This window comes from Aptenodytes patagonicus, chromosome 2 (genome assembly GCF_965638725.1).
Source record: "Aptenodytes patagonicus chromosome 2, bAptPat1.pri.cur, whole genome shotgun sequence".
Taxonomy (NCBI): Eukaryota; Metazoa; Chordata; class Aves; order Sphenisciformes; family Spheniscidae; genus Aptenodytes; species Aptenodytes patagonicus.
Window position 1 is genome coordinate 150,905,516 of NC_134950.1, and position 27,086 is coordinate 150,932,601.

The 27,086-nt window shown below is 36.4% G+C and overlaps 1 protein-coding gene across 4 annotated transcripts in view; it reads right to left on the bottom strand.

Moving 5' to 3' along the window:
* NEBL (nebulette) overlaps positions 1-27,086 on the bottom strand; it is a 269,878-nt gene that overhangs the window by 27,376 nt on the left and 215,416 nt on the right. For 3 of the 4 annotated variants that reach the window (XM_076331669.1, XM_076331666.1, XM_076331668.1), the window contains exon 5: positions 10,241-10,412. In XM_076331669.1, coding sequence (XP_076187784.1) covers positions 10,241-10,412 — 172 coding nt within the window. Of the gene's footprint in view, positions 1-5,131; positions 5,261-6,232; positions 6,326-10,240; positions 10,413-11,515; positions 11,621-13,948; positions 14,043-16,021; positions 16,114-16,504; positions 16,598-21,461; positions 21,555-24,715; positions 24,821-25,328; positions 25,440-25,685; positions 25,797-26,465; positions 26,577-27,086 lie in introns of all 4 variants that reach the window. The other variant, XM_076331670.1, reaches the window with a different exon arrangement.

Sequence of the window (27,086 nt, forward strand, 5' to 3'; positions counted from 1 at the left end):
AATATATCCATGACTGAAAGGAACTGATACTCACCTCTGACTTTTCTCCATCTACAGACTACACACGATTTAAAACAGGAATAAAGGGACACTTTAATACACTGAAAAATTCTGAACATATGGTAAGGAAAAATGTATATATCACATCTATATGCTGATGCACACCAATTAAACCAGAAATTAAGAGGAAATAGAAGACAAAAAAAGTGAAGGTCAAAAGCAAAAGGGGAGAAAACCAACCTAAAAGGTTTCAACTAAGAAGAAAAAAAGGGTGTATCAGGGACAAAAAAAGTTAAACTCACCTATTGCAGGATGTTCATTAAGATCATTTTAAAGTAGAAACCTTCAGACTGAAAGCAAAACTTGGTAATATTAAATAAAATCCTGCTGATTTAAATCAAAAGAAAAACAGGAGAGATCTAAACAGAAAGTCCCACAGAAATACAATAAAATGAAAGATAATTAAAGTAAAAACTAGAGAAGGAAGAATATTAGAAAGTGAAACAAAAACATTATGCAGTTGAAACAGGATTAAAGGAAAGCAGCCTAAAAGGACTTCGATAACTAAAACAAAAGGAGGAACCCTAAGGAAAACACTTTCACTGAACTATAATGAAAACAAAATGTGCACACAAATTGTTGCATAATAAAGACACACAGAGGGGGGGAGAGAGAGAGAGAGAGAATGAATAAATAACAGTGAAATGAGAATAACAGTGATACTCTTTCAGTGCAGATGGGTCTTCTCATTCCAAACGCGCTAAGAGGAGGAGTTCACCTCAAAATGAGCCAAAGACCGATGCAAAACAGAAGTGACAAAACCAGTAGCCCTAGTAGCAGTGCCATGGCTCATCTGCTATCATCTGGCCAGTCATCAGGACGCTCTGTTCTAGTAGCACACAAACGTGCACAGTCACTTCCCTGCCATCATGGCAAAGCCTGGAATTTGTTCCAGTGGTAGCTGAGTGACCCCTGTAGACATAGGTCAACTCCCTTAAGGCCAAGTTTCTGTGCTCTCAAAGACTTACATTGTTTGACATTTTAATCCTAAACCAGAATTTCCTCTGGTTGCAGTATTTTGTTTCTTTGCTTACTACAAACAATGGGCCTGAAGATAAATATTAATTAACCTTAAAGGTTTACTTGCAGCCTTCACTTTATCTTGCCACTCTATACCTGCACACAGACGGCTTTGAGCAACTGAGCTTGATTTCTGTGATTGGCACTGGATCATACACCACAAATTCATTTCCGTATCTTACATCGTACCACATATTAACACTCTGTTAAAAAGTTCTTTCCCTGCCTCAGTCTCCGGAGATGGAACTACTGGGAAGAATATATAGAGAGAGTGTTCTAAAATAACAAGCCTTTAAAAAAAAAAAGTCTCCAATATTGTGAACTTGTGCTATTTTCAAGCATTTTTAATCTTGCCTTTGGGGAATGGAACTAAACAAAACAGTCTTTAGCCATGAGGGTGTGAGCTAAATGCCATTTTCACTTACTAAAGTAAGTTACTATAAAATTAACCTACCGTCTTTTGCTATGGAGACCTTAAAATAGGAGAAGATATCTTTATAAAAATACATGCTTTAGCACAACTTCTGAGAAACCCCACAGAGACCGTGAATACAAGAAGTCCAATTATTGACACCTGTGTTCCTTTCTGTCACCAGACACCGAAAACTCCATAATTATACGTAAATGGGAGTTACATGTAAAAGCAATTCATCTCCTTCATAGAGTAGATGGTTGAAATACAAATACAACTGTCCAAAATAATGCAAGACCAGAATAGGTGTTGAGCCATATGAACCAGATCATCCTCTCCTGGTGCCTGAATGGAAACTAACAGGATGGGACCTTACTTGTCGGGGAGGAAGGGGAGCAAGAGAGTGAGTGTGAAAAGAACTGGGAGAAAAACCGTGTGTAAGACTGCACAGAAAATCAGAACAGACAGAAAAGGCTTTATAAAGAAACTCAAAAAAAAAAACCAGTTGAGAAATTTGTCGGGCACAATGCTGTCTAGAAAGACCTGAATTGAAAGCAAAGAAACTGTCTCTTGTTGCTTTTTTTTCTACAATGTTCTGTGAAGAAGGGACTGTCTGGTCTGTCTTTATAAACAAAAATAAATCTGACATCCATATATCTCAACTTCTCTTTCTGACAAAAATAATCTGAAAAGCCTTCCCAAAAATGAATTAATAGCTCCATATCTGAGAAGTTGCAACACCAGTGTTAAAAGCAGGATTGAAAGAGAGAAATCATTAGCTTCTGTTCCTCTTTAGCCAAGCTGAAAATAACTACTTGAAAAACAGCTGAGAGTTTTGCAAGAACTAATGTGGCACCCAAGTGTTTCTGAGAAGTGCTACAGAATGGCTTGCAGGTAAAAAGGAAATCTTTGTTAGGGCAGTAATTAATTACAAAGCATTTAGGCAGACTGAGAAGCTCTAGTGCAACACCTTCTGTCCAGTATGGCAAAAAAATTCAATGATACCATGAAGTAATAAAGTCAACCTTGAAAAACACTAACAGAGAGAAGCTGCAAAAAGGACAGACAAAGATGAACAGTAATTTCAAAAAGAATATCAAAATGAAAGTTCATCACCTGCATCAGGCTTGCTGGAAAGCGTTAACAATTGTTTCCTATCCAGTTTTACCTGCAGTAGTCTAAAAGGGAGAATAGGGATTTTCCTGAACTTACATCATGCAAAAATCCACTGATTTTGTAGGGAAAGCTCCCTGGGAGGCACACTTGGCTCAGCTCAACCTCATCATCTAAAATAATGGTCAGGGAATCAAATAGGAAGAAGTAATTCTAGTGAACAACATTAGCCTCCCTGTGATGTTGTTACTGAAATTCCCCAAAGTCAAGAGAGAGAGTTATTTAGATCTGAATAAGCCTTTAACATATGGTATGAAGCCAGGGACCCAGCTAAGGCCTGGGAGAGGTGGTTAAGGAACAATTCCATCAGCAGTGGCAGTGGAAGACTTGAATTGTGGGTCAATTATCAGCAAAGGTATCTGGAATAAATTAGCAATTGAACAACATAGAAATATCTGAAAGATGTTGAGACGAGGCCAAAGACACTGAGAGGTTGTAAAATTGGTCACAGGTCTCCAACTGTCTTTCATGTTGGCGCGCCATCAGATTGAACAATTGCCAGTGAGAAACACTGCTAGATCTAAAAGCACAAACTCTTCTTCACATGAGAAACAGCCATGAAATCTCAGCAAAATGGATTTGGTTCTCATTTACTGTGGTATGCCGTAAGAGATACTGTTTAAAGGTCAAGGGCAAACTCACTTTGTGGCTATGTGCTAAACGACATTTTGTATGAGATGCTGCCATGAAAAAGGTTGGTATTTTTGACCAAAGATGCTATCTTCTGCTGGTTTTTTCTAAATGTGTTCACAGAAATAGTATTTTCTTGTAAATCATTAGGATTATGTCAAATTACTTAGCTCTGGCATTTATTTCTCCCCTGCAATGGGAATTATCTGCAAGTGCTCAAACCCTGGCTAGCCAGCTGGGCTAAAAGCAGAAAACAGTATCTTTCTAAAATATGTTGATCTTGGCAAGGATCTATTCAAAACATCACCACAACAATAGATTTAAATAGAGACACAAAAAGCAAGCTTGCTAGTGCCAAAACAACCAGGAAAATAAAGCCCATTTCCTATTCTCAATATGGCAAGTAATACAAAATATCTGTTAACAATCAAATCAAGCTGACAAAGCAATGTTAAAATGGCTTGGAATGCAGCCAAAAAATATCAGAACAGATACAGAGAGACAATATGCACTGGACTGTGAAGCCCACTTTGCATCACCACGGGAAGAGACATAAAAACCAGCATGATGTGCATTATTGCTATCATCTATTAAAAGAGTTGGGAATATAGTTAAAATACCAAATAAAGATGGACAGACATGATATAAGGGATTACAGTTCTGTCAAAGACGTGTGTTTCTTTCTTTGTTCAGTTAGTTCTTCAGTCTGAACACTTTCTTCCTCACCCGTTCTTAATCAGAGCTGCTTGTATGTATTTGGATGGCACCTAACACAATGTAGACTCCCTAAACACTAGCCACTATAATAACATAGTACTCTGGTGAGTGGGAGAACATAAACAGGCGCAGTCTACAATTAAGATGCCTTAAGATCTTAAAAGCATGGGTATTTCAAGGATGCCAGGCAACTGAATGGTAGCAATATCTTTAACACCTCTTAAAAAAAAAATTAGTAACCTTTTGGATAACCTTTTCAATGCACCTTCTTTCACAACTGAGAAGTAGAAATCACTATTTTTTTAAAATATGTATTTAGAATGCAATGTTTCTGAATATTTACAATTCACCAGTCAAGTCTAGTACACACTGTAATACCACTAGGATGACTAGACCCTTATTCATCACTTTCATAAATTTTGTTCTAATCTATGGCATCAAACAGATGCAAGATGTGGTTTTGTACCTGGGAACCCAGGTTCGTCAAAGTATTCTAATATTAATCCACGTTAAAAAACATCAGACTATATAAGCTTCTCAACTGAATATTAACCCTGATTCCCAAACTGCTGAGAGTATAAGAAAACTTTCATATGTGACAAAGTTGCCAGCTGATACTTTTTTTTTTTTTTTAGTATGACAACAGAGAGCCACAAGCACCTGCATAGTTTAATACAGGACAAAGTACTTCGGTCACTAAAATACTATTATATGCTTGATTTACCCACTGAAAAGCACAAGATATTTTTTTTTTCCGGTTCAGAGGTGTATTTTTTTCAGTTACATTGTGTCTTTCAAGAGAAAAAAAAAACAGATTCATGTACGTTTTGCAAAAACACAACACACCTTCTCTTAAGCACTGCAAATGGGAGTTAGCAGGGCTTTCGGACTGACAGCGTTACCAAAATGATGAAAGAGAATACATGATAAAGCAATATGGCATGCAAGAAACTGTACAGTCTTGAGATTTTGCTTTGCTTCCTTAATCAATCAGGCAATAGCTTACATAGTTTCTAATGATTTGTGACTACACAAGGATATGGAGTTAATACAGGCCTGTGAGGTCTCAACACACTGTGATCAAGTGTCATTAGTGAAAAAGGTGGGAATAAGGGGTACCTCCTTCGTCAGATGGCCTTGTTATCTCACTGCAGTAAGAAAAGGTAGGGTTCGTGTCAGAGCCATCTGATTTATAATCTCCCAAACTGGTAGAATGTAAATACTGCTTACTGTAACGGCTTGCTCTTTCTACAAAGGTAGAAAGAAAGAATGTCACAGTAAATAGATGACAGAAATGCAAAGACAAGCAACAACAAAAACCCCAACACTGCTAACATTGATATTCATACACTGGTGGCATTAAAATCAGAGAAAAGTGAATTGTTCACAATTTTGTATCCATTTTGAACACCATTAGTTCAAAAGGTTGCTTCAAAATCAGGTACAACTAAGCTTGTTCTCTGCTTTAAAAGAATAGCAGAAATGGAAGGTAGGATTGACGTACTGGAAAAAAAGGGATGAAGATGAAGCATATGAAAATTTCCAGTGGAAAATCAAATTGTTCCTTTATCCCAGCATGCATACAAGCGCATGTGGAAATACTGTTCTATGACATTAAAAGAATATTTAAAGTTCCACTATTAGTAGCAAAGAAAATACATGTGCAAAATTAAATATTCAAAATAAACACTTCTAGGGGGAAAAAAACCCAAAAACTTGTAGAACCAAAACATTGCTGCCTATTATTACATTACCTTCTCTCCTTTTCGATCTACCCTTAAATTATGAACACCTTGGAGCTGCAAACAATAGCACAAGGCATAATATCATGTTCCATATAAGCAAAACGTGCATAGAAAAGAAATCAATTTCATAAATAGGGCCACCTTCTCTATCTAAAATTTTAGTAAGGTCCAGCTATTTGAAAATTCTACTTATAGTAAGGACAAAGTAGGTCAATCATTTTTAAGTGACTACTTCTAAGTGGTATGAATAACTGTTGTTTAGGATAAGATTTATTTCACTATTTCTTATCTGCACATGTGATTACAGCTGAAGTTCCTATAAAACACTGCTTTTAAAATACTACAGTTATATATATATATGAAAACATACTTCTAAAACATATGGCTGGCACGCTGACCTGAAAATTTACTCTATCAACTTAGTTTCATAAACATAAAAAGCTGAATTGGGGAAAAGTCAGGATATAAGCAATACCAGAAAGCATATGCAGACTCCTAGACTGAATATTGTCCTCCAGAGGATCAATGTCGAAGATGGAGCCAGGATCTGTGCGCCAAACTTTAAGATCTTTTCCCAAAGCACAGAAATTGTAAGACAGACAAACAAAAAAGGAAGTAAAAGCATGAAAGGAATGAGTTTTAACAATCAGCAACCAATTTCCTTCATCCAGAAATTAACCAAAAGATCTAGATATTCACCTGAAAGGACTGGAAAGTATTAATTTCCTGCTTAAAAGAACTTAGTGCATTCATTTTAAGCGTTGACATTATTTTAAGGAGACTTTTTCTCCCAATTTTTGTTTTCCTTTTCTAAATATGACCATAGTATTTTCTTAAGTCTAAATAAATGGAAACAAGTTAAATACCACATACCAGAGCTCTTTTCCACTAGAAGAACCAAAATCATCAGAGCTACAAGATTATTTCCCCAGTCCACCAACAGCATTCTTACTTCATGGAGATGCTGCAGTATATATCCCTATAGCTGACAGTTGGCAGTATACATCTCTACAGCTGACAGAGGCACTAGAGGCCCTCCTTTGCATACAGTAGAGATCAAGTCAGTCTAATAAGCAGAACCAGGGGCATAGTTCATCTTATCCAACATAAATTTCTACAAGTTGCTCAATTCATATAAACTCAAAAGAATCCATCTTTCTTAATTAATACAAAAAATGGGCTAGGGTGACAAATTCAGCTGTAGATATCTACATTGTAGACATCTACAGTTGGGTAAAATGAAGCCCACTCTTGATCTTAACTAGTAATTCCCCTTGTCTTCCAAATATCTAAGTTTCCTGGGACACAGACTTACTGTTGATCCACTACCCCACTATTGAAAAGCATTTTTGGAATTCAATGAATGGATTCAATAACAGTAGTAATCATAAGATCTTCAGCTTTAATTCATACAAGTAAGTTATTAATATCTCTTGAATTCACATGTCTGAACTGGATATTAAAAGAAAAAAGAGTCCATAAGAAATAATTAATTTCATATCCGAGTTTAAGTTATAACCACAGCAGAAAAGTGAATACAGATTCAACCATATTTTAATAAACATTTAACAAATAATTACGGTGCTGTACAAGTCAAGAGGAGTCTTGTAACAAATCCAGAAGCAGCCACAGTGTAAATTCTTGATATACTCACATCAATCTAATATATACAATTCATATCCGCTATGTCTAAAAATATAATAATCATTTAATCTCTCCAAACCAGTTTAAAATAATCTTGATGTAAAGTACAGATCACACCTTTTGACTAGTGGTTTGCTTCTTGGGCAAATCTGTCTGCAAGATTTACTCAATGCATTGGAAGTGGGAAAAATAATTGTCTTCCCAACTTGGTCCTTTTGCTGGTTTGAGTGGTACCAAGTTAAATTAATGGTTTGGTAGGTAAAGTAGGACTGTGGGGACCCCAAATATGTCATGTTTCAAATGATTAATAGCCTAGAGGCAATGGAAAGAACAGACAGAGCTAATAAAAATAAATCCCATGGCTTTAGAATACATTCAATGTATGTACATTATGTGTTATCTACTGCAACTCCCATAAGGTGAGGCATAGTGCTAACTCCCTCTTGACAAGATGAATAAAAGCCAATGCAAAATCTTTTGATAAACTATGTGTTAGTCCTAATGGTGATAAATTATGCAACTACATAAAGTACTGACAGGCATGAGAGGGGTGGGGGAACTGGTGAATGCCAAACTTTTCCTGTTTGATCATGCCTTAGAAAGTAAAAACATAGTAAGTACAGCTTCATGGCAGCATCAGGGCAGCAGCCATTGATTTGTATTGATTTTATCCAGCTCTGCAATCTGAAATAACATACATCAAATCAGAATCTTGGCAAATTATAGCATCAATCAATTTTAACTTCCTGGTAACTTTTGCCAATTTAAAATATCCTTACACTCGCATGAGAATCATGGAGCCTCTGTAGTCACAGATCCAAAGCTCAGTTAGGTTAATTTATCTTGACGGGTCTAGAATGGCTTTAGCATGGTTAAAACTAGTGCCTGTTTTCCAAAGCAGAGGCATTAATTTTAACAATCGGGCATTTGAAAAAGTTGTAACAGCTTCACCGATAATACTTTAAAAACCAACCAGATGGACTCTAACACAGAGGTAATTTTCCTAACTGGCTGAACAATTATCAGCTAGGAATAAACTCAAGAGAGTCATAGTTGTTTTTTTCAGTCTGCGATTTTTTTTTCTAGCTGCCAAGGACATTCCATGAGCAGGGAGCTCACTGCTGCTTTTTCAACAAGCAGATATTATAATTGCAGTTCATTCTGAAAAACCATTAGCTGAAATATCACTGGATATTAGGCTCACAGGTTTGTCATGGCCTCTTTCCTTTAAATAGTTGCACTATTTTTGCTGTTTGGCGGGCATGGGGAGTTAAGAATTTCTGTGTGTTTTGACACTGGAGTATTTTAAGGTGATAAACAGTACTAATATTTCAGTTACTTAGAGCTCAAGAAATTATCTCAGGGATGTTCTTAATCATAATCTGTTTGTGCTAGCAAGCCTTCAGTTACTGAACACAGGAATGCACACATGATTCTTACATAGGGCTACAGCACACGTGCAATGCAGTACAGAGTAGGAGGTTTGAAGTGCGCACTAAACAGCATATTGCAAACTGTTTATTAAACTGCAATTTTGCAGGAGGTTTTCTCTCTCTCTTTGGCTGGACCACTTCTAGCTACGGAAGTAAGTTCAAGTGCTTGGGTCTCTACACACAACGATTTTCTGAACAAGTTGTTGCCCTAGATCCAGAATGTGTGACCCTCTGAGACTTGCACGGTCTTAAAAGCATCAGTACCTTCCCCAGGCAGAACTCTCTAAACATTTTTGAGAAATCCCTTCTGACATAAGGCTGTAGTGACAGACATGTAAAAGGTGGCTATAAAAAAGGAAAGAAATACACTTCTTTATGCGGTGGAGACTCATTTGGAGACTTTAAGGAAAAGACTATAGAAGCATCTGCCAGGAATGATATAGATATAGTTAACCTTGCTTTAGGCAGGAGGATGGACTATATGACCCACCTATTAGTCCATTTGACCTGCAATTTCTCTGATTTTTGAGAGGTAGACTTAAAGTCAACCCTTGCTATTATTATTATTATGTATGAAGGATTTTAGAGTGCTATCTCAGCATGTTATTCTATATGTAGACCCTCTGGGGTCTACACTGTTGTAAAGCCCAGAAAAACAGAAAAAGGACACACCAAAAGAAAAAGAAAGGAGAAAAAAATAAAAATGTCATGTTACCATTTCCTTTGTCATAGCAGACTTGCTAACTTGGAAGAGATTTCAAATGTGTTTATTATGAATACCCCAAATGACATCTTAATGCAATACTCTGTCTCTACATACAAAACCAATCTGTATTCTACCCCCTGAACACCTGGTCTTATCTTGGACCATCTTTTAGAACATCACTTCTGAACACTGGTGTTTGGCTTACCAGAGATCTAAAGAGTTATTAAATTACAGCTTGAGATATTTTGAAAGCTGTGTGAAATTCTAAAACAAGAGGTAAATGGAGTATGTGCACCTCTGGAGAAATTGCTGACTGACGGAAGGGGAAATCTCAAACTGGTCTGCAACATTTAAACATTGAAATCTTGGAGAATCACAGCTTTAATCATCTCTCTTCTGTGCAAAATGAAGATTATTGCAGATATTTTGGCCTTTCTTGAAGAGTCAAAATTCAAACAAAGTAATAGCGATGACTATCCATATTTCAAAAAAAAAAATTATAGAACAAATGATAATACATCTCCCATTCATTCCCTTTATTACTTCGCTAGAAGCTGGCCTTGAACCAGTAGTTCAACACAAGTTTCATGCTGAGAAAAGAGTGAAAATGAAATCTGGGAGTACTTTTTCTTGGTTATAATGGAGAACACAAGCAGAGGCTTTCATCTTCCCAACTGTGCTTTCAACAGCAACAACTTACCAACAATTATCCCAGGTCTTCTATCCATTTCAACGATATGTGGATGCACACCTTTATATGCTGCATCACTCACAATTTGGGTGTTTTTCCGCACACGCTCTGTTACAGGATCATCTACCACTGGGGTGAAGCCTCTGCCCTTTGTCTTCTCAAAATCTTCATGGTATTTTACCTAGGAAAACAAGAAGAATTACGTTTTTCCCCAAGCTGCAATTGACAGCAAATGGTTATTCTATGCAGGAATGCATACATGTTTGTTTCATGAGGCACTTATATTCTTTGGGTTTTGTACCATAATAGAATTGTCACACACATGAGATAGGCTAGATGGCCGGCCAAGTCTTCTCCATCTCCCTAACTTGATTTCCTGATATTTTAATATAATTTTGCCACTGAATTAGGCATCAACTCAAGCAACAAAGGATCATCTTACAGTCACACAGGACAGGAAAAGCCCTCAGGAGGTCATCTGGTCCATTCCCTTCTCTAAGATAGGGTAGCTCTCTGCTGATGTAGACAACTACATCTATCACTAAAAAATGTTCCAGCAGTAATAGTTCTAAAGAACTCAAGTATTTTCATTCACAGAGAATTCTGATTATACGCACAGTTTCATACAAAAGGTACTCTTTTGCTCTTTTGTTTTATCGTATGCCAGCTGGCTTTAAACATAGGTTTTTAGAAAGAATTGCAGTTATTCTAAGCAGCCTGCTTTCAAAAAAAAAAAAGAAATTAAAAACAAGGACATTAGGGTAGAAAGTGTTACATAACGAAGTGTTGGAACAAAACCAGAATTAGTAAGAGTTATAAAGGTAGTACCCTTGATTATGCATATTTACTTTTTTAATAGTCTTAATCATCAAAGAATTAAATTGACAGACATTCTCACCCAAGCAAATGCACACAAAACAACTCATTCCAAGAACAAAAGTCACGCAGAAACCAGGAACGTGCACAGGCACAAGGTGAAGTGTGTCACCTAATCCAGTCAAACTGTGTGATGCTCAAATGAGGTGTGTACTTTTTTAAAGAAAATAAAACAAACAAAAGAACAAACATTTAACTGTTAGAAAACTGTTTATTAGTATTTTGAAAATGTTCATTACAGTCATATGCAGTTAGCAAACACTCCCTCAACAGCCATCAGAAGAAAATATTCCTTCCATACTTGAGCAGAGAGTTCCATTAGTTACCTATATTAATGGAAGGCAAAATCCAGTGGAAGTCAAGTGCCATTCCTTAGTATACTCTAGTTATAGGAAGAAAGTACCCTACCATTGAGATGTTGTTTTGTGTTTCTTTGACATGCCTTAGCTCAGGTGTGTCTAGAAGCACACTACGTCTACCTTTCATCTGCCTCTGATCACTGCTGTACTTGACCTGCAAAACAGCAACAACAGCACACATGAAGTTTTTGTTTACAGTAGAAAGGATGGTGAGAATCACACCATGCAATGGTATCCTTTCCAAACCACAATGCCCAATGGTTTTGTTTCTTTCTTTACACTCATTTTCTAGTAACCTATTTCAGAGGGAGGATATAGGTGAGTTAGTATATTGGTAAGGCCAAAGGACGCGTTTATTCCATCAATCACTTACTCAAAAAAATAGTATTTACCTGAAAGCTGAAACTCTTGACTGTTTAAATGACATAAGTGAAATAATTCATTTATCAACTGAAAAATAAGTTAAATAATAAGAAACCACCACTGTGACTTGGACATCTTTAAAACATATTTGTATGGCTGATGATAAGCTACCTTCTTATTACCCAGACAGACCCAGATTCTGTCCTCAGTCTGCTTCCAGGTTGGGATTAGCTGAGAACCCCTGGGTCCCCAGGGAATTCAATTCTTACAAGCAGATTAGTCCTTTGGCAGCCTTCTTACTCCTGTTCTGTAGCTAGTCTTTGCTAGCAGCACAAAAGCAACATGTCTGGGACAAATCTGAATATGCTGTTTTCAAAAAGAACATTTGAGCTCTGTGTTTTGTGCATCAGTAAGTATAGAACCTCCTATGTCACATTTCTCCTAATTAGCTTCTTTTGTGGCATTTTACAGACTTGTAAAGATGCAAGGTTAATTATCTGTTTAAAAAAAAAAGGCAAAAAACCCCACACACTCAAAATTCTAAAACAGTAAAAGTAGTTGGTCCTACTTGTTGGTTCTAGAGTGAGTACTCTCAGTGTCTTCTGGCTGGTTGAATTCTTCTACTAATGGACTCTCTTAGCTCCTACATTGCATTGTAACCTGTGTACTGACTGTTAGTAAATATTTTAGATTTACCTATATATCCAGACTCAAAGTATTACCTCTCAAATCAGTTGTACAAATCTATTTCAACATGCATTTGTGATGTGAGAAACCAAATTGTCTAACCCTCCTTAAAATTACATATTAGCTAAGCACAACATACCTATGAAAATATGAGTGTTGGTGTCTGTTTCATAGATAAGTTTGAAGTAATGTACAGAGAAACAGAAATATATGGCATCGCATAGTCTTCAAACCCTTCTAAATTAAACAATAAATTTCTTAGCAAATATATTCAGCTACATATGCTTTTGAATATAAGCTGTTTTCTGGACAGAATAATTACAGCCAACATAGTTTGGTTTTCATCTACTGCTGATTAACATAAAGGAGTATTTATCCTTGTAAATCTTGAGAAACAAAGTGAAGGATTCACTTGGAAAAAGAAGCTTAATTTTCAGAAATAAAAAAATTGTTTAAAGCCTAGAATTGTTGGGAAGTTTTCCTCTTGTTTTTAACTGTGCTCCTCAAAACTAATTGACTTTGGTAAATATGCATGAGCATTTTAAGAATGTACTTAAGACATATTTAGTTACAAGGTCAGATTCTGTTCTTTTGTCCTTAGACAAATCCTCTGACAAATCCAACCTACTTTACTTTTCACTCCTACATTCAGTTCTAAAGTGTTCACTACTATTAATTCTCTTCTGCCACCTTGAAACAGTGGCTCTGCATGAAACCTGTTCTATTTACCATCTGCAGGGGCTTTGCCACCGATGTTGTTGCAGTGTTGAGGACACAGACTGTAATGTAATTAGTCTGGTCCTTTACTTCAGCATGCTGTTTTGACTTCCTTGCTCCTTATTGGAACTGCCTGCTGCTTCTTACACCACTGTAGCGGCAATTAAAAAAAAAAAAAAAAGTATTATCATAAAAGCCAAGAAAAATATAGTATTTTACTCTTTAGTGTTTAGTAATAGGATCTATTTAGGACTACTCAGCTCTAACATAGGTGGCATGTCGCAGAGTAGAATGGATGACTATATGCTTCCATGCTTTGAATCATTAAAAAAATGAAATTTGCACTAAAGTTAAATTCTCATTTCCTTTGTTCTTTACTGCAACTTACTCCTGCAATCTAGCAAGTAAAACTTGGTAACAAGAGATGAAGATACTTGAAAGAATGACTGACTCTCTACTGACTCTCTCCTTGGAAAATACTGGCGCCAACACAATCACTTACTTTTTTTGCAAGAATAATCAGGCAAGTCTGAATATTTTTGTTGCCCATATGTGCAGTGCATGTACTCAAAGAATAAAAAAAAAAAAAAAATCCATTCAGTGGATGATGCAGCTGGATTCATTTGACATATCAAATCTAAATGGAAAAGCATATCCTTGTTATATTCCTACAATGACTGAAAATCTAAATGACAAAAAGATTCAAACAACTTGCCGAGCTGATATTGTCTTGATTCTTCTTGACTCTCTCTATCTCAGGAGTGACACTCACAGCAGTAGCTTTGCCAGGCTGCTCTCTGTAGTGAACCTATTATTTAACAGAATAAAATGGTACATACTATTTCAGCTAAAGCAATATCACATTGTTTTACATTAAAATGTATGATTTAAAAGGTCATCCAGGAAACAACTGAAAAGTTAAAATGCATTTGAAGTTTATTAAAGCTTACAAAACTTGATTTTTGAAGCATAACCTTGAATTCTTTCTGTATAATCTTCTTATTAATGCATTTGTGTGGATATATACACACATATGCACACAACATCTTGACATTTACCACACTGGTCCTTGGCTGTATAGAGAAATATCTTATATTTGGAATGGGGTAAGCTACAAATAATGCAGTAAAGTCAAGCAGAGCACATGAAAAACTGAATTTCAGCAATGCCCACTGTAAATGTATATTTGGACACAGAGATTGCATAAGGATACCATCCATGTTCTTTTATACTCTGTATCTTCAAAGGTGATTAAACACAGTGAGTGCAATACATCAGACAACTGCCTAAATTTCACCATGTGTTTATTTAAATGTACTGTGGGAATATCCCCTCTATCACTTTTTAACAAAATACACTTGTAGCAATGATGCATTAAACTAAATGCACGCTCAAGGCAGGATCAGTATCTAAAGCGGATAAAGGATAGGATGTGGCATTGACAGACCAATCAGTCTATTGTTAACCCTGGCCCCAAATACTGGGAAGTCAGATATGGTAAACATTTAGTAAATAATGAGAGATTCTTGCATGATTTATGCCAATCCATATAGTTCTATGTAAAACAAATGTTTCCATACAAACCTTTTTTTTTTTTCAAAATAAGCTCTTGGTTTTGTGTTATAAGAATAACTGTGCTGATAAATTATGCTCATAATTCTGCAGTGCACTGCGGCAGTAACGTACATATTGTTCAAGCAATTGTATCCCCACACAACACAGTTTTGGTCTGTCCACATCAACATATCCCAATTGAAAAATTAACGTCTTATAAAAATGATGGTAAGCTATCAAATGGATTAAACCTGCAAACTGACATTTGTAAAGGTAAAATGATTATTCAAGACTTGATGTTTCTAGAAATGTCTGAAGTTAAAGAATCTTCACCAAAGCTATTCCAGTGACCTGAAAGAGAATTTAAACTTTCCAATGAAATTTGCACAACACAAAAATTGGTGAAAGGTAAACAATGACATGAGTAGAACACCTACACAGACTGGCTTGAATCACTTGGGAAAACAGGTTTGTTTGAACAGTGTGCATTTTAGGAGAGCTAGATTTATCAACATAAATCCAGGAATAAATAGCATACACTTAAGTTAGAGGGACAGTATTCTTGAAAACTGTAACTCTAAATTAGTTTGGGGAACGTGGCGGAAAACACCCCAGGGAAACACCGTAGCTATTTGTAGCCCCATGAAATAGGGCTGTTGACGGAGGTTCCCAGTGAGGAGAATGGCTGGTCTCTCAAAGACTCATTAACGGGGTACAACTTCAACAATGCAGGAAGGCAGCAGCATGCTCCAAAAGTCCTTGTCTTCTTCCCTGCGCTCCTGCAAACAGTATGACTTTCTAATGGTTATGTCAGCCATTAAATACTAAACTCTGATGGGAAGGCTACTGAGGAACCAGAAAGAGACAGGTAAGAGAGCTGGAGTTTGAGTACAACTGTAGCCAAATTTTCACAAAGCAAAGAAAAAAAAAGCTGGAAAAGGATATTCTGTTAAAAAAAAAAATCTGTCAAGATTTCCTGCAAATATCCAAGACAGAGAATAACCATTTCAAAACATCACAGACGTTTCTTTAATCGAATATGTGATGCTTCACATGCCATTTCCCAAACCAAGCAACGCCTTTTCACAATTGCTTCCTAAAAGAGGGTTTTCAAGTATTTCCATTACTGAGCCCACACCTAACTAAAGAAAAGGCACAGCTTCTGGAGGCAGAACTTTGTACTCATCCTCTGCACCCAAAAATTATACAAAGGATTAAATGAGAGCGACTTCCCATGCTGACATTCTCTTGATTCCTCTTGACTCTTTCGATCTCAGGGGTGACACTCACAGGTGTAGCTTTGCAGAGCTGTTCTTTGTACTGAACCTAGCAAACATGGCAGAAGATATTACACAGAGACTTCCGAGTAACAGAAATACAACAGCGGGTTAGACATCATTAACGAGCATACTGCATTTGGATGGAAAATGCCATTCCTTAATAAACACCCACATCTTTCCACATGATACTTAGTACTCACCCTCTTGCAGTTCTTCTATTTCAGACACAGACAATTGATACTTCAACAGGAATACTTCACTCTCATTGATGTTAATCAAAGTGCAAGGCTAAGGAGTTATCATTTTACCATTAATTGATTAAATTAGTCTTTGTGGACAAACAGGAATTAGCACAAACACCACAGACATATTCACTGAGGCACAAACACATTTAACACAGCAGAGAGAAGTGTGCAAGCAATGAAAACGGGGCACACATTGCTAATATTCTTCTGGTTTTCCTTAACTCTCCTTAGTTCAGGTGGATCAGAAATAGTTGTTGCATGTTGAATTTCTTCCTTGTATTTAATCTGCACAATAAATATTACAAAATATTAGCAATTTAAAGAAGATACAGACAAGCACTAAAACACAACAAACATTTTGTAATCTCTCCCTTACACATACTGCACAGCTAGACCACACCTATCAACACTATTGACCTGAAAAGGAACAGTTACATATAACTTCTGAAACAGGCTGCTAGGGTCTCCAATGCATCTTGTTTGATACAACACATCAGAGAGTGCATGTAACAAGCCTAGTATCCTAAAACTTTTACAGTGGGAATATACATCACATGGGATTGTGGCTATCTTCATGATGATTGGGATGCTGCATATACTACTTGGAGATCTGCATCACTCTGACAATGACTTGGTCTTGCTATTATCTTGCAACAGAGTCTACCAGTCCATTTCAGAAACCAAACATTTCACAGATGTGTTCTTAAAAGGGTGGATGACTTCATAGTCTCTTTCAAGTTCTCTAAAAACACACACAGACACATCAGGGAGAATGCAGATGTTTGGATGGATGATGCCTTTGAAGATGCTGTCAGATACTTACTGTTGCTTTTGCCACATTTAATCTCTTCTAAACAGCAGTATGTTTGGATATGGTAGACTCCATAATTTCAAAGATGCACAGAACTAGAATTTCTTGAATTATACATCATATGTACAAAACTGGAATTCAATTTAATGAGAAAGAATTGTAACATTAAGTGGATGTGGTACTAAAAAGAAAGTCATCATATTTTCTGTTTTTCCATATGCTATCCAAAGTGTCATCTTGGACAAATCTGTGCATTGTCTTTGCCTTACTGTCTGTAACTAAATACCTGTCCAGTATTCAGCACATTCAGCTTCAAATCTCTCATGGCATGGTAAAATAAACAATACTTGTAGACCGTGCCATCCTTTACAGTGATATGGCATGCTTTCTTTTTCTTTACAATGGTAATAAAACAGCAAAATTCACAAAAACATTCAAAATTGTGTGTGCGGTGATACGTAATAGTTGGAAACATTTTTCATTAGCAAGACTCAAGGAAGGAAAAGTACTTTAAGAACAGCATAATGAATCAATTTTTACAGTTTTATATTAATGTGGCATACAAAACTTCTGTTAAATACATTTCAAGGCTGCAAAATCAAGGACTCAAAAATCAGAAAATGACACAATTAAATGTAACCTTAGTTTTGCCCCTTTTACAAATATGCTCCATATACAGCTTTTAGTATATTTTACACTACTACATTCTTTTTCTCTTTAAGTCTTTATAATCTTCTTTATCTATTACCAAAAGCTGTTTTTCTCAGGAGAATTCTGCCTCATTCATTACACATAATCAACGACCCTTACTAAGTGAGTAGTGTGCATGCGGACCATGACTGATTTTTTTTTCTTCTTTAACTGCTCTAAGGTCCTGCTTTGGTGACAGAATTACTGATTTCTTCAGGAACTTTTCTATGTTGCTCCTCACTACAGCATCTCAGTTTTTCACACACATTAATTCACTAATTTTGCTGTGAAATGAGGAAAAAGGGAATTGTGACAAGGAAAAGTACTATTTTTACTAGAGAGCACAGACAAGTAACAGCTAATCTGGCTACATAATTTTAAAAAACATAGGATTGTACAGCACCTGCATTCAAATGAGAATTCCCATTGAACTGTAGTTTGCAAAATGGAAAACCAGAGCAGGTCCGCCTCCATGGCAAAGTACAAAATCATATACTTTGGCAATGGATCATCAGGTCTAGACACAGGGACTTGAATTCAGGTTCTTGCTTTTGAGTATTTACCTAGTGACCTTAATAATACTCCCTAAAGGTACCTCTTGGGGAGGCAATTTCTCATGATTTAAAAAACTACAAATGTACATTCCTTCATGTGCCTTCATCTTAAGCCCCTTGTGGTTTGGTTAGATTGACTGCACAAACCCATGAGAACAATCGTAGTTTGTTACCTCTGGGGACACCATCGTTAAAGAAAGAGAAAATATTTGACCAAGGGTACCTCAGATACACACTGACAGCGAGGGAGTGATGACTCTAAATGACCCTGTTTCAGCTCTTCTGGAAGGAAGCACCTATGCACAGGAGCACATCACTCTGCCCACATTTCCCCATATTTGGCCTGTCCACCAAGCCCTTCTACACTTCAGTTCCTCACCCCGGCCTCTTTTTTCCCAAATCCACTGTACCAAATGTCACTTAGTAGATAATTTTCAAATCTCTTCTCCAAGACTTGGTACTTCTGGAGAGTGCCAAATTTTTTAATACAGACAAAACAACTTGTTTTTCTCTAAGCTCATACTTGGAAGCTGCTTTGGCTGAAATTCATAAATAAATAAATAAAACCAAACCAGCCCAAAGTACAGACCCGGAATGGAAAATTTCAATCCAGACAGTTTAGGACTGGCAGAAGTACTAAACCACTGGAAAAAAGGGTCTTTTAATGGAGACTATTAGGTAAGCTTAAGAATTGGCAGTGCTACTAGTCCTTAAAATGCTTCAAAATGTCTGTTGCTTGAGTTTTAATCAGACCCCAGCTTTGTGGTGTTGACTGACATATCACAGGGGTTTCCTCATGGATTTCACACAAACAAAAACAAAATTACAATCTTCCCCCAAAAGCCTTCTTCCCAGTGCTGTGTCCAGCCCTGCCTGTCCCTCAATATAAACAAGTTTTTAAAAAATCCTCAGTTATTTGTAGCTTCTCAGTTCAGATCTAGTTACAGTCCATGGGTCTGATGTTTGCTTTTAAAAGTTCTGTGAGATTTGGACTCCAACTATTTAGGAGGCTGCTTCTTCCAAACCAATCATCACAACAGGTGAGATGAGCTCAACCCTTTTGGCTGTCACCACCTTGTTTTTTAGGATTTCAAAACAGACCGTTCTGATCTTTGTCTCCAATATACATCATCTGGAAGAATCTGATCACTTTCAGAACATGATGCAATGGACTTTTTTGCATGGTTTGGTTGTACAGTGAGTGTTATTTTGGTTTGGTGTTCTGGACTTTTTTGCACTGCAGATGTGCTTCACATCCCATAGTTTCATTTAGCTCAGCAAATAGTTTTAAAGCTGTCCTAAGTCCTTCCGGCTAAATTCAAAGATATGTGTAAAATGTTTAAATCTAATGGAGTCAAAATTGGTGTAATTCACCCTTCCTTTGGGACTCCTGGAAATTACACAATATAATTTCCCTCTTACTGACACATAATTTAAAACTTTCTTGCACATTGCCTTTAAATTTGGCATTCTGCACTTTTAATAAATATTATACAAGACTTAAGTAATCTCAACTACACTACATGTAATAAAATATTTTTTGTAAAATACTAACTCTACACACAGACTAGCAAGGTAAAGGCCATGCTACTTACATCATACCACTAAACACTAATGCATTTTGTGTTTCTTGTGATATGCTTTTGTTCAAGTGTGTTTACTAGCATACTGATCCACCTTTCATTTTTCCCTCTTCACCACTGTTTAGGATTCTAAAACACCAAAAGCACTGTACACTATTTTTCCATTTCACTTTGAAAGGTATTGAGAAAAAGCATTAGAGTAAGACTAGTCCTAATAAGCCTTTCTATGTGTGTGTGTGAGCGCGTGCGTGTGACTACTCTCGAAATAAATGTCTGTGGTAACTGGAAATGAAATAGGTAACAGAAGATTAGGTTTTTGTTTCTAGAACACCAGTACAAATCTGGCTTAAAAAAAAAAAAAAAAAAAAAACATAATTGCACAGGGTAGGGGGAAAAAACAAACCAGAAACACTATTTCAGGACTTAGGACACATGATAGCTCGCACTGAGTCTTCAAATTGCACTGTGACTCAAAATGACAAGATGAAAAGTGATGGATGGAGCAAAGAAAAATTCCAAGGAAAATATGTGTTTTTCAAAATTTTATGGAAATACCCTACCTGACCTTATTTTGGTGGGAAATGCAGTATTTAACACTACTCAGTAAACAAGGAAATTCTAGTAGAATACGTGTCCAGAGTCCCTAATTTGGATTTCAACTAATATTTAAACACAATCTAGTGTCATGTCTATGTGTTACTTTCAAACTTTGTTTTTTAAAAAGCATCTAATCATCAGAAAAGTCATGTCACAAACATAAAAATGGCCCCAGAGGACTCCACACCAAAAATTCCAAACCAGTGAACAATGCAGCTACAAGTGTTTTCTTGCTTGGCAGTCACTTTTCCACTTTTTTCCAAGTTTTGCCATGTATTTATTAGAAGAGCATGTTCTACTTGTAGAAAACTCTTATTTTGATATTTTATTTTTATTTGCCCATTAAAGTGCCAAAGACATTGGACATCCATAGATAAACAACATCAATTCAGAACCAGTCTCATCAGATCCACAGACCAACTTGTCATCAGCATGTAAAGAGGCACAAACCCTCCACGTTTTCACATAGCTCGAGCCTGGACATAATTTTCCTCTTCTTGAAGTGCAAACTGTACCAACCCCTATGTAATACATGCAGACTCTACAGGAACTGTACAGATTTTCCTTTTTGCGATATGATATTTTTCTAAATTGCAAATTACAACTGCTGTTCAGTCTGTCATATCGGGAAATACATTTCATGTTTCTCACTCCTGAAAGACAAAACTCCTTCCTCAAATACTTAGTTCAAAGGTTTTCCTGTTTTTCATGATGCTTCAATTTGAAACTCTACCTTTGGACACAGAAGAACTACACTAGAGTGGAGCTCTAACTCTATTAGAATGGAGCTCTATATCCAAAATCCAGTGGAGAGTTGTGTGATACGAAAACGCAGAATTTTTAGTAAACAGGGTGGAAAAAAAATTTGACCACCATTTACTCACATAAGAATAATTAATGTTAATAACACTTACCGAACTAATATTCTGTTGATTTTTCTTTACTCTTTCAATCTCTGGAGTCTCTTTTACAGCTGTGCCAGCTCCTACTTCCTTCTTATAAAACACCTTCATTTCCCCAAAAGAAAAAGTAATTACGAGACTGTTAGCAATGCAAGAACAAGTTCTCATAAAAGGGCTGAGCAATTTTCCAAGTTCCAAATTGGTCTGCCTATAAATCTTGCTAAGAAAGCAAATACTTTAATTTTTCATAAATCAGACCAATTATCAATAACTACAATAACATTCTGTTTGTTTTCAACTGTAAACCAGATAATCGATTATCATCCTTTAGACTGACCTCAACCATTTGTAAGCATTGCTAATGATAGTTTTAACTTTGGAAATAATGTTAAAATTTAGATCATAATCTATAAACTTTTAAAAATGCAACTTTACGCTTGAGTAATCTCACTCATTTCAATGTATTTGAACGTGCATGTACATGCAAGATTTTAATTTTTTTTTAATCTTCAGATCTCAAAATACTCTGAGAAGTGAACAGATATTATTATTTCTAATTCAGCAAACTAGAAAATTGACATATTCATGATAAAATAACCAGAACAGCCAGAGCTACAATCCAAGTCCTGCAATTTTTGGTTTCTGGGTTCAAGCCAGAAAGCTGAGGACTGCATCTAAAAACAAAGCTCACTTCTGAAAAGATACACATGCTGTTTATATAATTCTCCTCTCTATTTCAATTGTTTCAGTGAAGGATAAAACACAAAGCGCATCAGTAGAATCGATCATTCAGTTACCGAAAGAGACAGTAAATAACTGCTCCACAAATTCCAAATGTGGCTATAATTTAAATAACCATGGAGCACCAGTTCACGCTGTAAAACTCCTTTAGGAGTTTTATTTGAATTTCAGTATTTGGTGTCACAGCTGTTGCCATTCCAGTAAGTATTTCCAGGCTGGTAATGTAGAAACAAGTCTGATCCTGGAGTTCATAAAATAAATCTTTACCATTTAGTATTTCTGCCTTTCTTAAACCAAGATTTATTTAACTTTTTTTATTTCCTATCAATAAACCTTAAACAATAAAACATCATTCTCGATGCATTTCTCCTACACCCTGTAACCTAGTGTGACCAGTACTGCCAAATATTCTAGAGGAGAGTGAATTATTTATGTCCATAACTCATTTTTAAATATTCAGAAAACCTTTAACAATTTAGAATTTTGTTTTACCATGTGAAAACAGAGACAGTTTATGAGTATGAACTCAAAAATTCTTCTGCAGCAACATGTCAGTACAAGGTAGAAAGATTTACATAGTGGACTGAACTAAAATATACTTTTCTTCTCTACCAAAGAGGGAGTGGTAAAAAATGTTGGAGCTAGGAATTTTTCTATGAGAGAGATGACTGTGCAGTAAATATCCTATTGTATATCATCTGCCAAATGAGCTAGTGAGCTAAAAGCAGCACTTATCTGCAGAGCTAGCTACTTTCTTTGTCCCTTAAGGCAGGAAGATACTTAAGACGAAATCCAAAAATCAGAAGCCTATTAGGAGTCATTAATTTTTTTTATATTGGGGCTGCTCCCAACTATATCTTAACTTAGTAAGAAGTAACTTACCTTTATAATCTAAATTGCACAGAATGCTGAAAGATTAAAATGTAGAGAAAGAAAAAAATAATTCAATCACAGCTATAAACTGCTTTCTTACATTTGAAGGATTCAGTTCAGAAACAGAAAAAGGATGATCACAAAATAAAGCAAACACAAATCACCTCAAAGACAAAATATTTTTATTTCCTATTATCTAGTACACTAACAAAGAGGATAATTGTCAGCCTTAGCACTGAAAGCTCAGACTGGCCTACAGGGCTGCAAAGGGTTCAGATGCATCAGAAGCTTGTCAAGTCTTAATTAAATAGTGGAAGGTTATTATGTGCCTGGCATCTAACTGTTAGTGAGTCCGTACTGCCAGACCCGCTGACCTATTTGAGGACTCAATCAAAAGCTATCAAAGACTGGAGCAGGGAGGAAAGCAGATCAGTAGATGCTACCTTGGACCCCCTCTGTTACATGAAGTTTCGGCGCAGCATGTTAGGATGCCAGTGACATGAGATACGGTGCTGATCACCGTCACACACCATGCAGCAGAGCACCATTCAAAACCAAGAGGCAACAGATTACAAGAAACAAAATTGGGGCCAGTGGGCCTGTCAACAGCTCCTGTAAAGGTGTAGCTTTCAGCTGCTCTCATCTGAAGGAAGAAAAGGAGCGGGTAACGGCTGGAAGACATTACAAGAGAGACCACTGCCTAGAGCAGTCTCAGAGACTTTTCTTCTCTCCTCTCCCCGCAGGCTTTTAACCCCCTAGTGAAGCTGCAGTGATATGGGATAGCTGCAGGTAAACACCTCTGAGAGAAACTAATTGACCTTGTACTTGTGCGGGGTTGGAGAAGCTGAAAATATCTCTAAGTTAAAGAACATCTGTGTCAGATAATACTAAAATATTTATGTAACTTATATTCCTTTCTCTCTAATCATTGGCTTTATTAGTATTACTTAGTCTGCCATAAAAAACAGCCACTAACTGGACAGGCTTTGGTTCTGGAGGCTGTATTTACTCCTCCTCTCTTCTCTGTTATACTACAAGCAAAGCCAGAATTACAAACAGCAGAATTAATGGGCCCAAAAAGGAAATGGAACTGAATGCATCCCAAGCTGGGCAATTTTAGAATTCTAAGCTCGTAATTTATATTTAGGGATAAACTGAAACTTAAATCTAGCATAAAATTAAAAAAAAATATATCCAGTATAACATAAAATCATTAGACATATATATTTATGAAACCTGATTTGTTCTAATTTTATACCCGAATCTTGATGTTCTGTACATATGATAGGAAACAGATGAAAAATCTTATACGCATAGTAACAAGCCTTAGATTTTTTTTGTCCTTTTACATAAAGTACTTCCTGGGGCTTGATGGAAAAAGAAAAAAAATCTTCATTTAAAAATAACTGCGGCTTGGCAAGGTGGTATAAGTGGTTTAGCAATTCAAAATAACAGTGTCACACCTAGAAAAGCTGGGGTATTTTTTTTACCGAAAGAAATAAGTGATACAGCTTTTGCCAGGAAAATTATGCAAATGGTTCAAAGGACATTTACTCATAAGTTCCCTAGTTCATGCTGCAGCACAAGAGAGCCTATTTAAACTGAAAAATATCTGAAAAGTTGCAAGTGAAAAGAGAAGCACTATTACTCACTGAACTGATGTTTTTCTGAGTACTTTTTATCCTCTCCATCTCTGGAGTGTCTGGGACAGCAGAATAGTTACAGAGCATCTTCTCTGCTTCATCCTTGTACATTTTCTGAAAAATAATTTTAAAATGTCTACTTCCTGCTTTCTGGGGCTCAGAATATCCAAACTGCAACAAAAGATGCTTATTGCTGATGAGCCTCAACATGCTTGTACAGTATGTGTTTCAACCCCTCTCCTCCATGACACTGTTACCATTGTCTGTGTGGGTCACCTGACACTGTGTCCCACACTGAAAATATATAATATATACAGAAAATATATTCTCATATATGTTATATATTTTCCTTTCACTGTCAGGATATACATATCCTTCTCATTAGCTAATGTAAAAAAACCTGCAAGTAGATGTAAACAATTAAAGGCAATTTACATGTCATGACAGACCTAAATACAAATAAGAATCAGGCAGTAAGATTTTTTTACTACATGTAAATTAATTTAATATGGGTATGAAAGCCTCTACAGAGCTAGAGAAGTATTTTGAGCCATATATGTCAAGCACTCATTGTCACACAGAATTAAAGAATTAAAACATTCAGCCTTTGAACTATGCCCACCTGGCTTGCTATTTCTGAAGCCCTTTTGACCCGTTGTATTTCAGGAGTATATGGGCCAACTTGCATCCCTTTTCCTATAATTTCAGTCTCCAGATCCTTTTTATATTCTTTCTGAAGAAAAAAGAAGGGAAAAAAAAAAAACCATAACTAATTCTGCAGTTATTTGTACACGCTGTCTTCAAAGCTATTCTGATAGCACTGGTCAGACTTTAAAATAAATTCTTCTATTTCTTTAATTTTTTTGTTGTGCACTGCTGATTCCTTTTAGCCCAAGTATGTTCGAGAAGATTTTCTATTTTTAACACCTCATTGTGTTTTACTACCGAAGTAATCTTAAGAGATTCATTCTGTACTCACCTGGCTTACAATTTCAGAAGCTTTTTTGGCTCGTTGTATGTCGGGTGTATCCATGCCCACTCCCATTCCCTTTCCTTTAATTTCATTCTCCAAGTCTTTCCTGTATTCTTTCTGAAAAGAATAGCACTGGAAATACTCACGTCTGACAGCCAAATTCTTAAATTGTTCCTACTTTAATCTGTCAGAGTCCAATGAACAGCATTCTTAAAACACCAAATAACTTTTGATTCAACAGCATTAGCTTTATAGGATCTATCTATGAGACACCTATGCTGTAGCTGCTGACCAGTTGAAAAATTCTTTTAACAGACTGCTAACTTCAAATCTGATGTAGCCTTTCACATCTACCTGTCTTTGCAGCCTCAATCACAGACACATGTAGATGAGACTTTCTCCCTCGGCTGTGCTTGGCAAGACTGGGGTCATAAGGCTTTAGCATCTCTCTAACTCTGTTTATCATTTGGCCCTAACTAAACAAGCAGCTATTTAGACCTAAAAGCAGTAGGGCCTACAGCTACTGAATACAGCCCAGGCCAGGCGTGGTTCATGAGGAACAAGCACCACCTGCAAAAGATGACGGAAAGGTCAAAGTTCTGGGAAGTCTTAACTTTCCCCCGTACACTGATTATGCAACTTTTAGACTCTACGCAGCTCAACAGATTAAGTATTTGGTGAAATACCAAATTTGGTGAAATACATTGGTCACCACCTGGAATTCTCAATGACAATAATTTGTTGCATTCTGTCAAATGGAAAGCTTGCACCAGGTACAGTACTGACCGTGCTTGCAATTTCAGAAGCTTTCTTGGCTCGTCTTATCTCAGGAGTATCTGGACCAACTTGCATGCCCTTTCCTTTAATTTCAGTTTCCAGGTCTTTCTTGTATTGTTTCTGTGAAAATAAAACTTCATACATTATATTCACAATAGCCAGAGAGTTACAGGTAGATTTTTGCACAAGAGATCCAATTTAAGATTTAGAGTCAATCAAAAATCTCAAGTTAAGAGTCACAACTCTTAAGAGTTTTGGCAAGCTTTTGTCAGGAAAACACATAACAAACTACAGGAGGGAAACTTGAGGAGATATTCACTGAATATACAAAACTTTAATTTGGCAGAGAGTGGGGGGAAATCAGTCCATACAGCTTGCTACAATTATCCTCTAAGGTAAAGGGGAAGTTTAGCTCTGCAGAACAGAGTGTAATAAGCCGGTACTTGGTGCCAACGTAATTGAAACACATTTTACTTTTAAGAAAATATTTTATTTATGAAAAGACTACGTGTTAGAAATTTAATACCATACAGAATTGTTTCCAGTCAACTTTCAGAGCAGGAAGTTGTAATTTATTCATTTAATAGGTCTTTCCTGAACCACAGCCATTAGGCAAGTGGCAGTACTCAT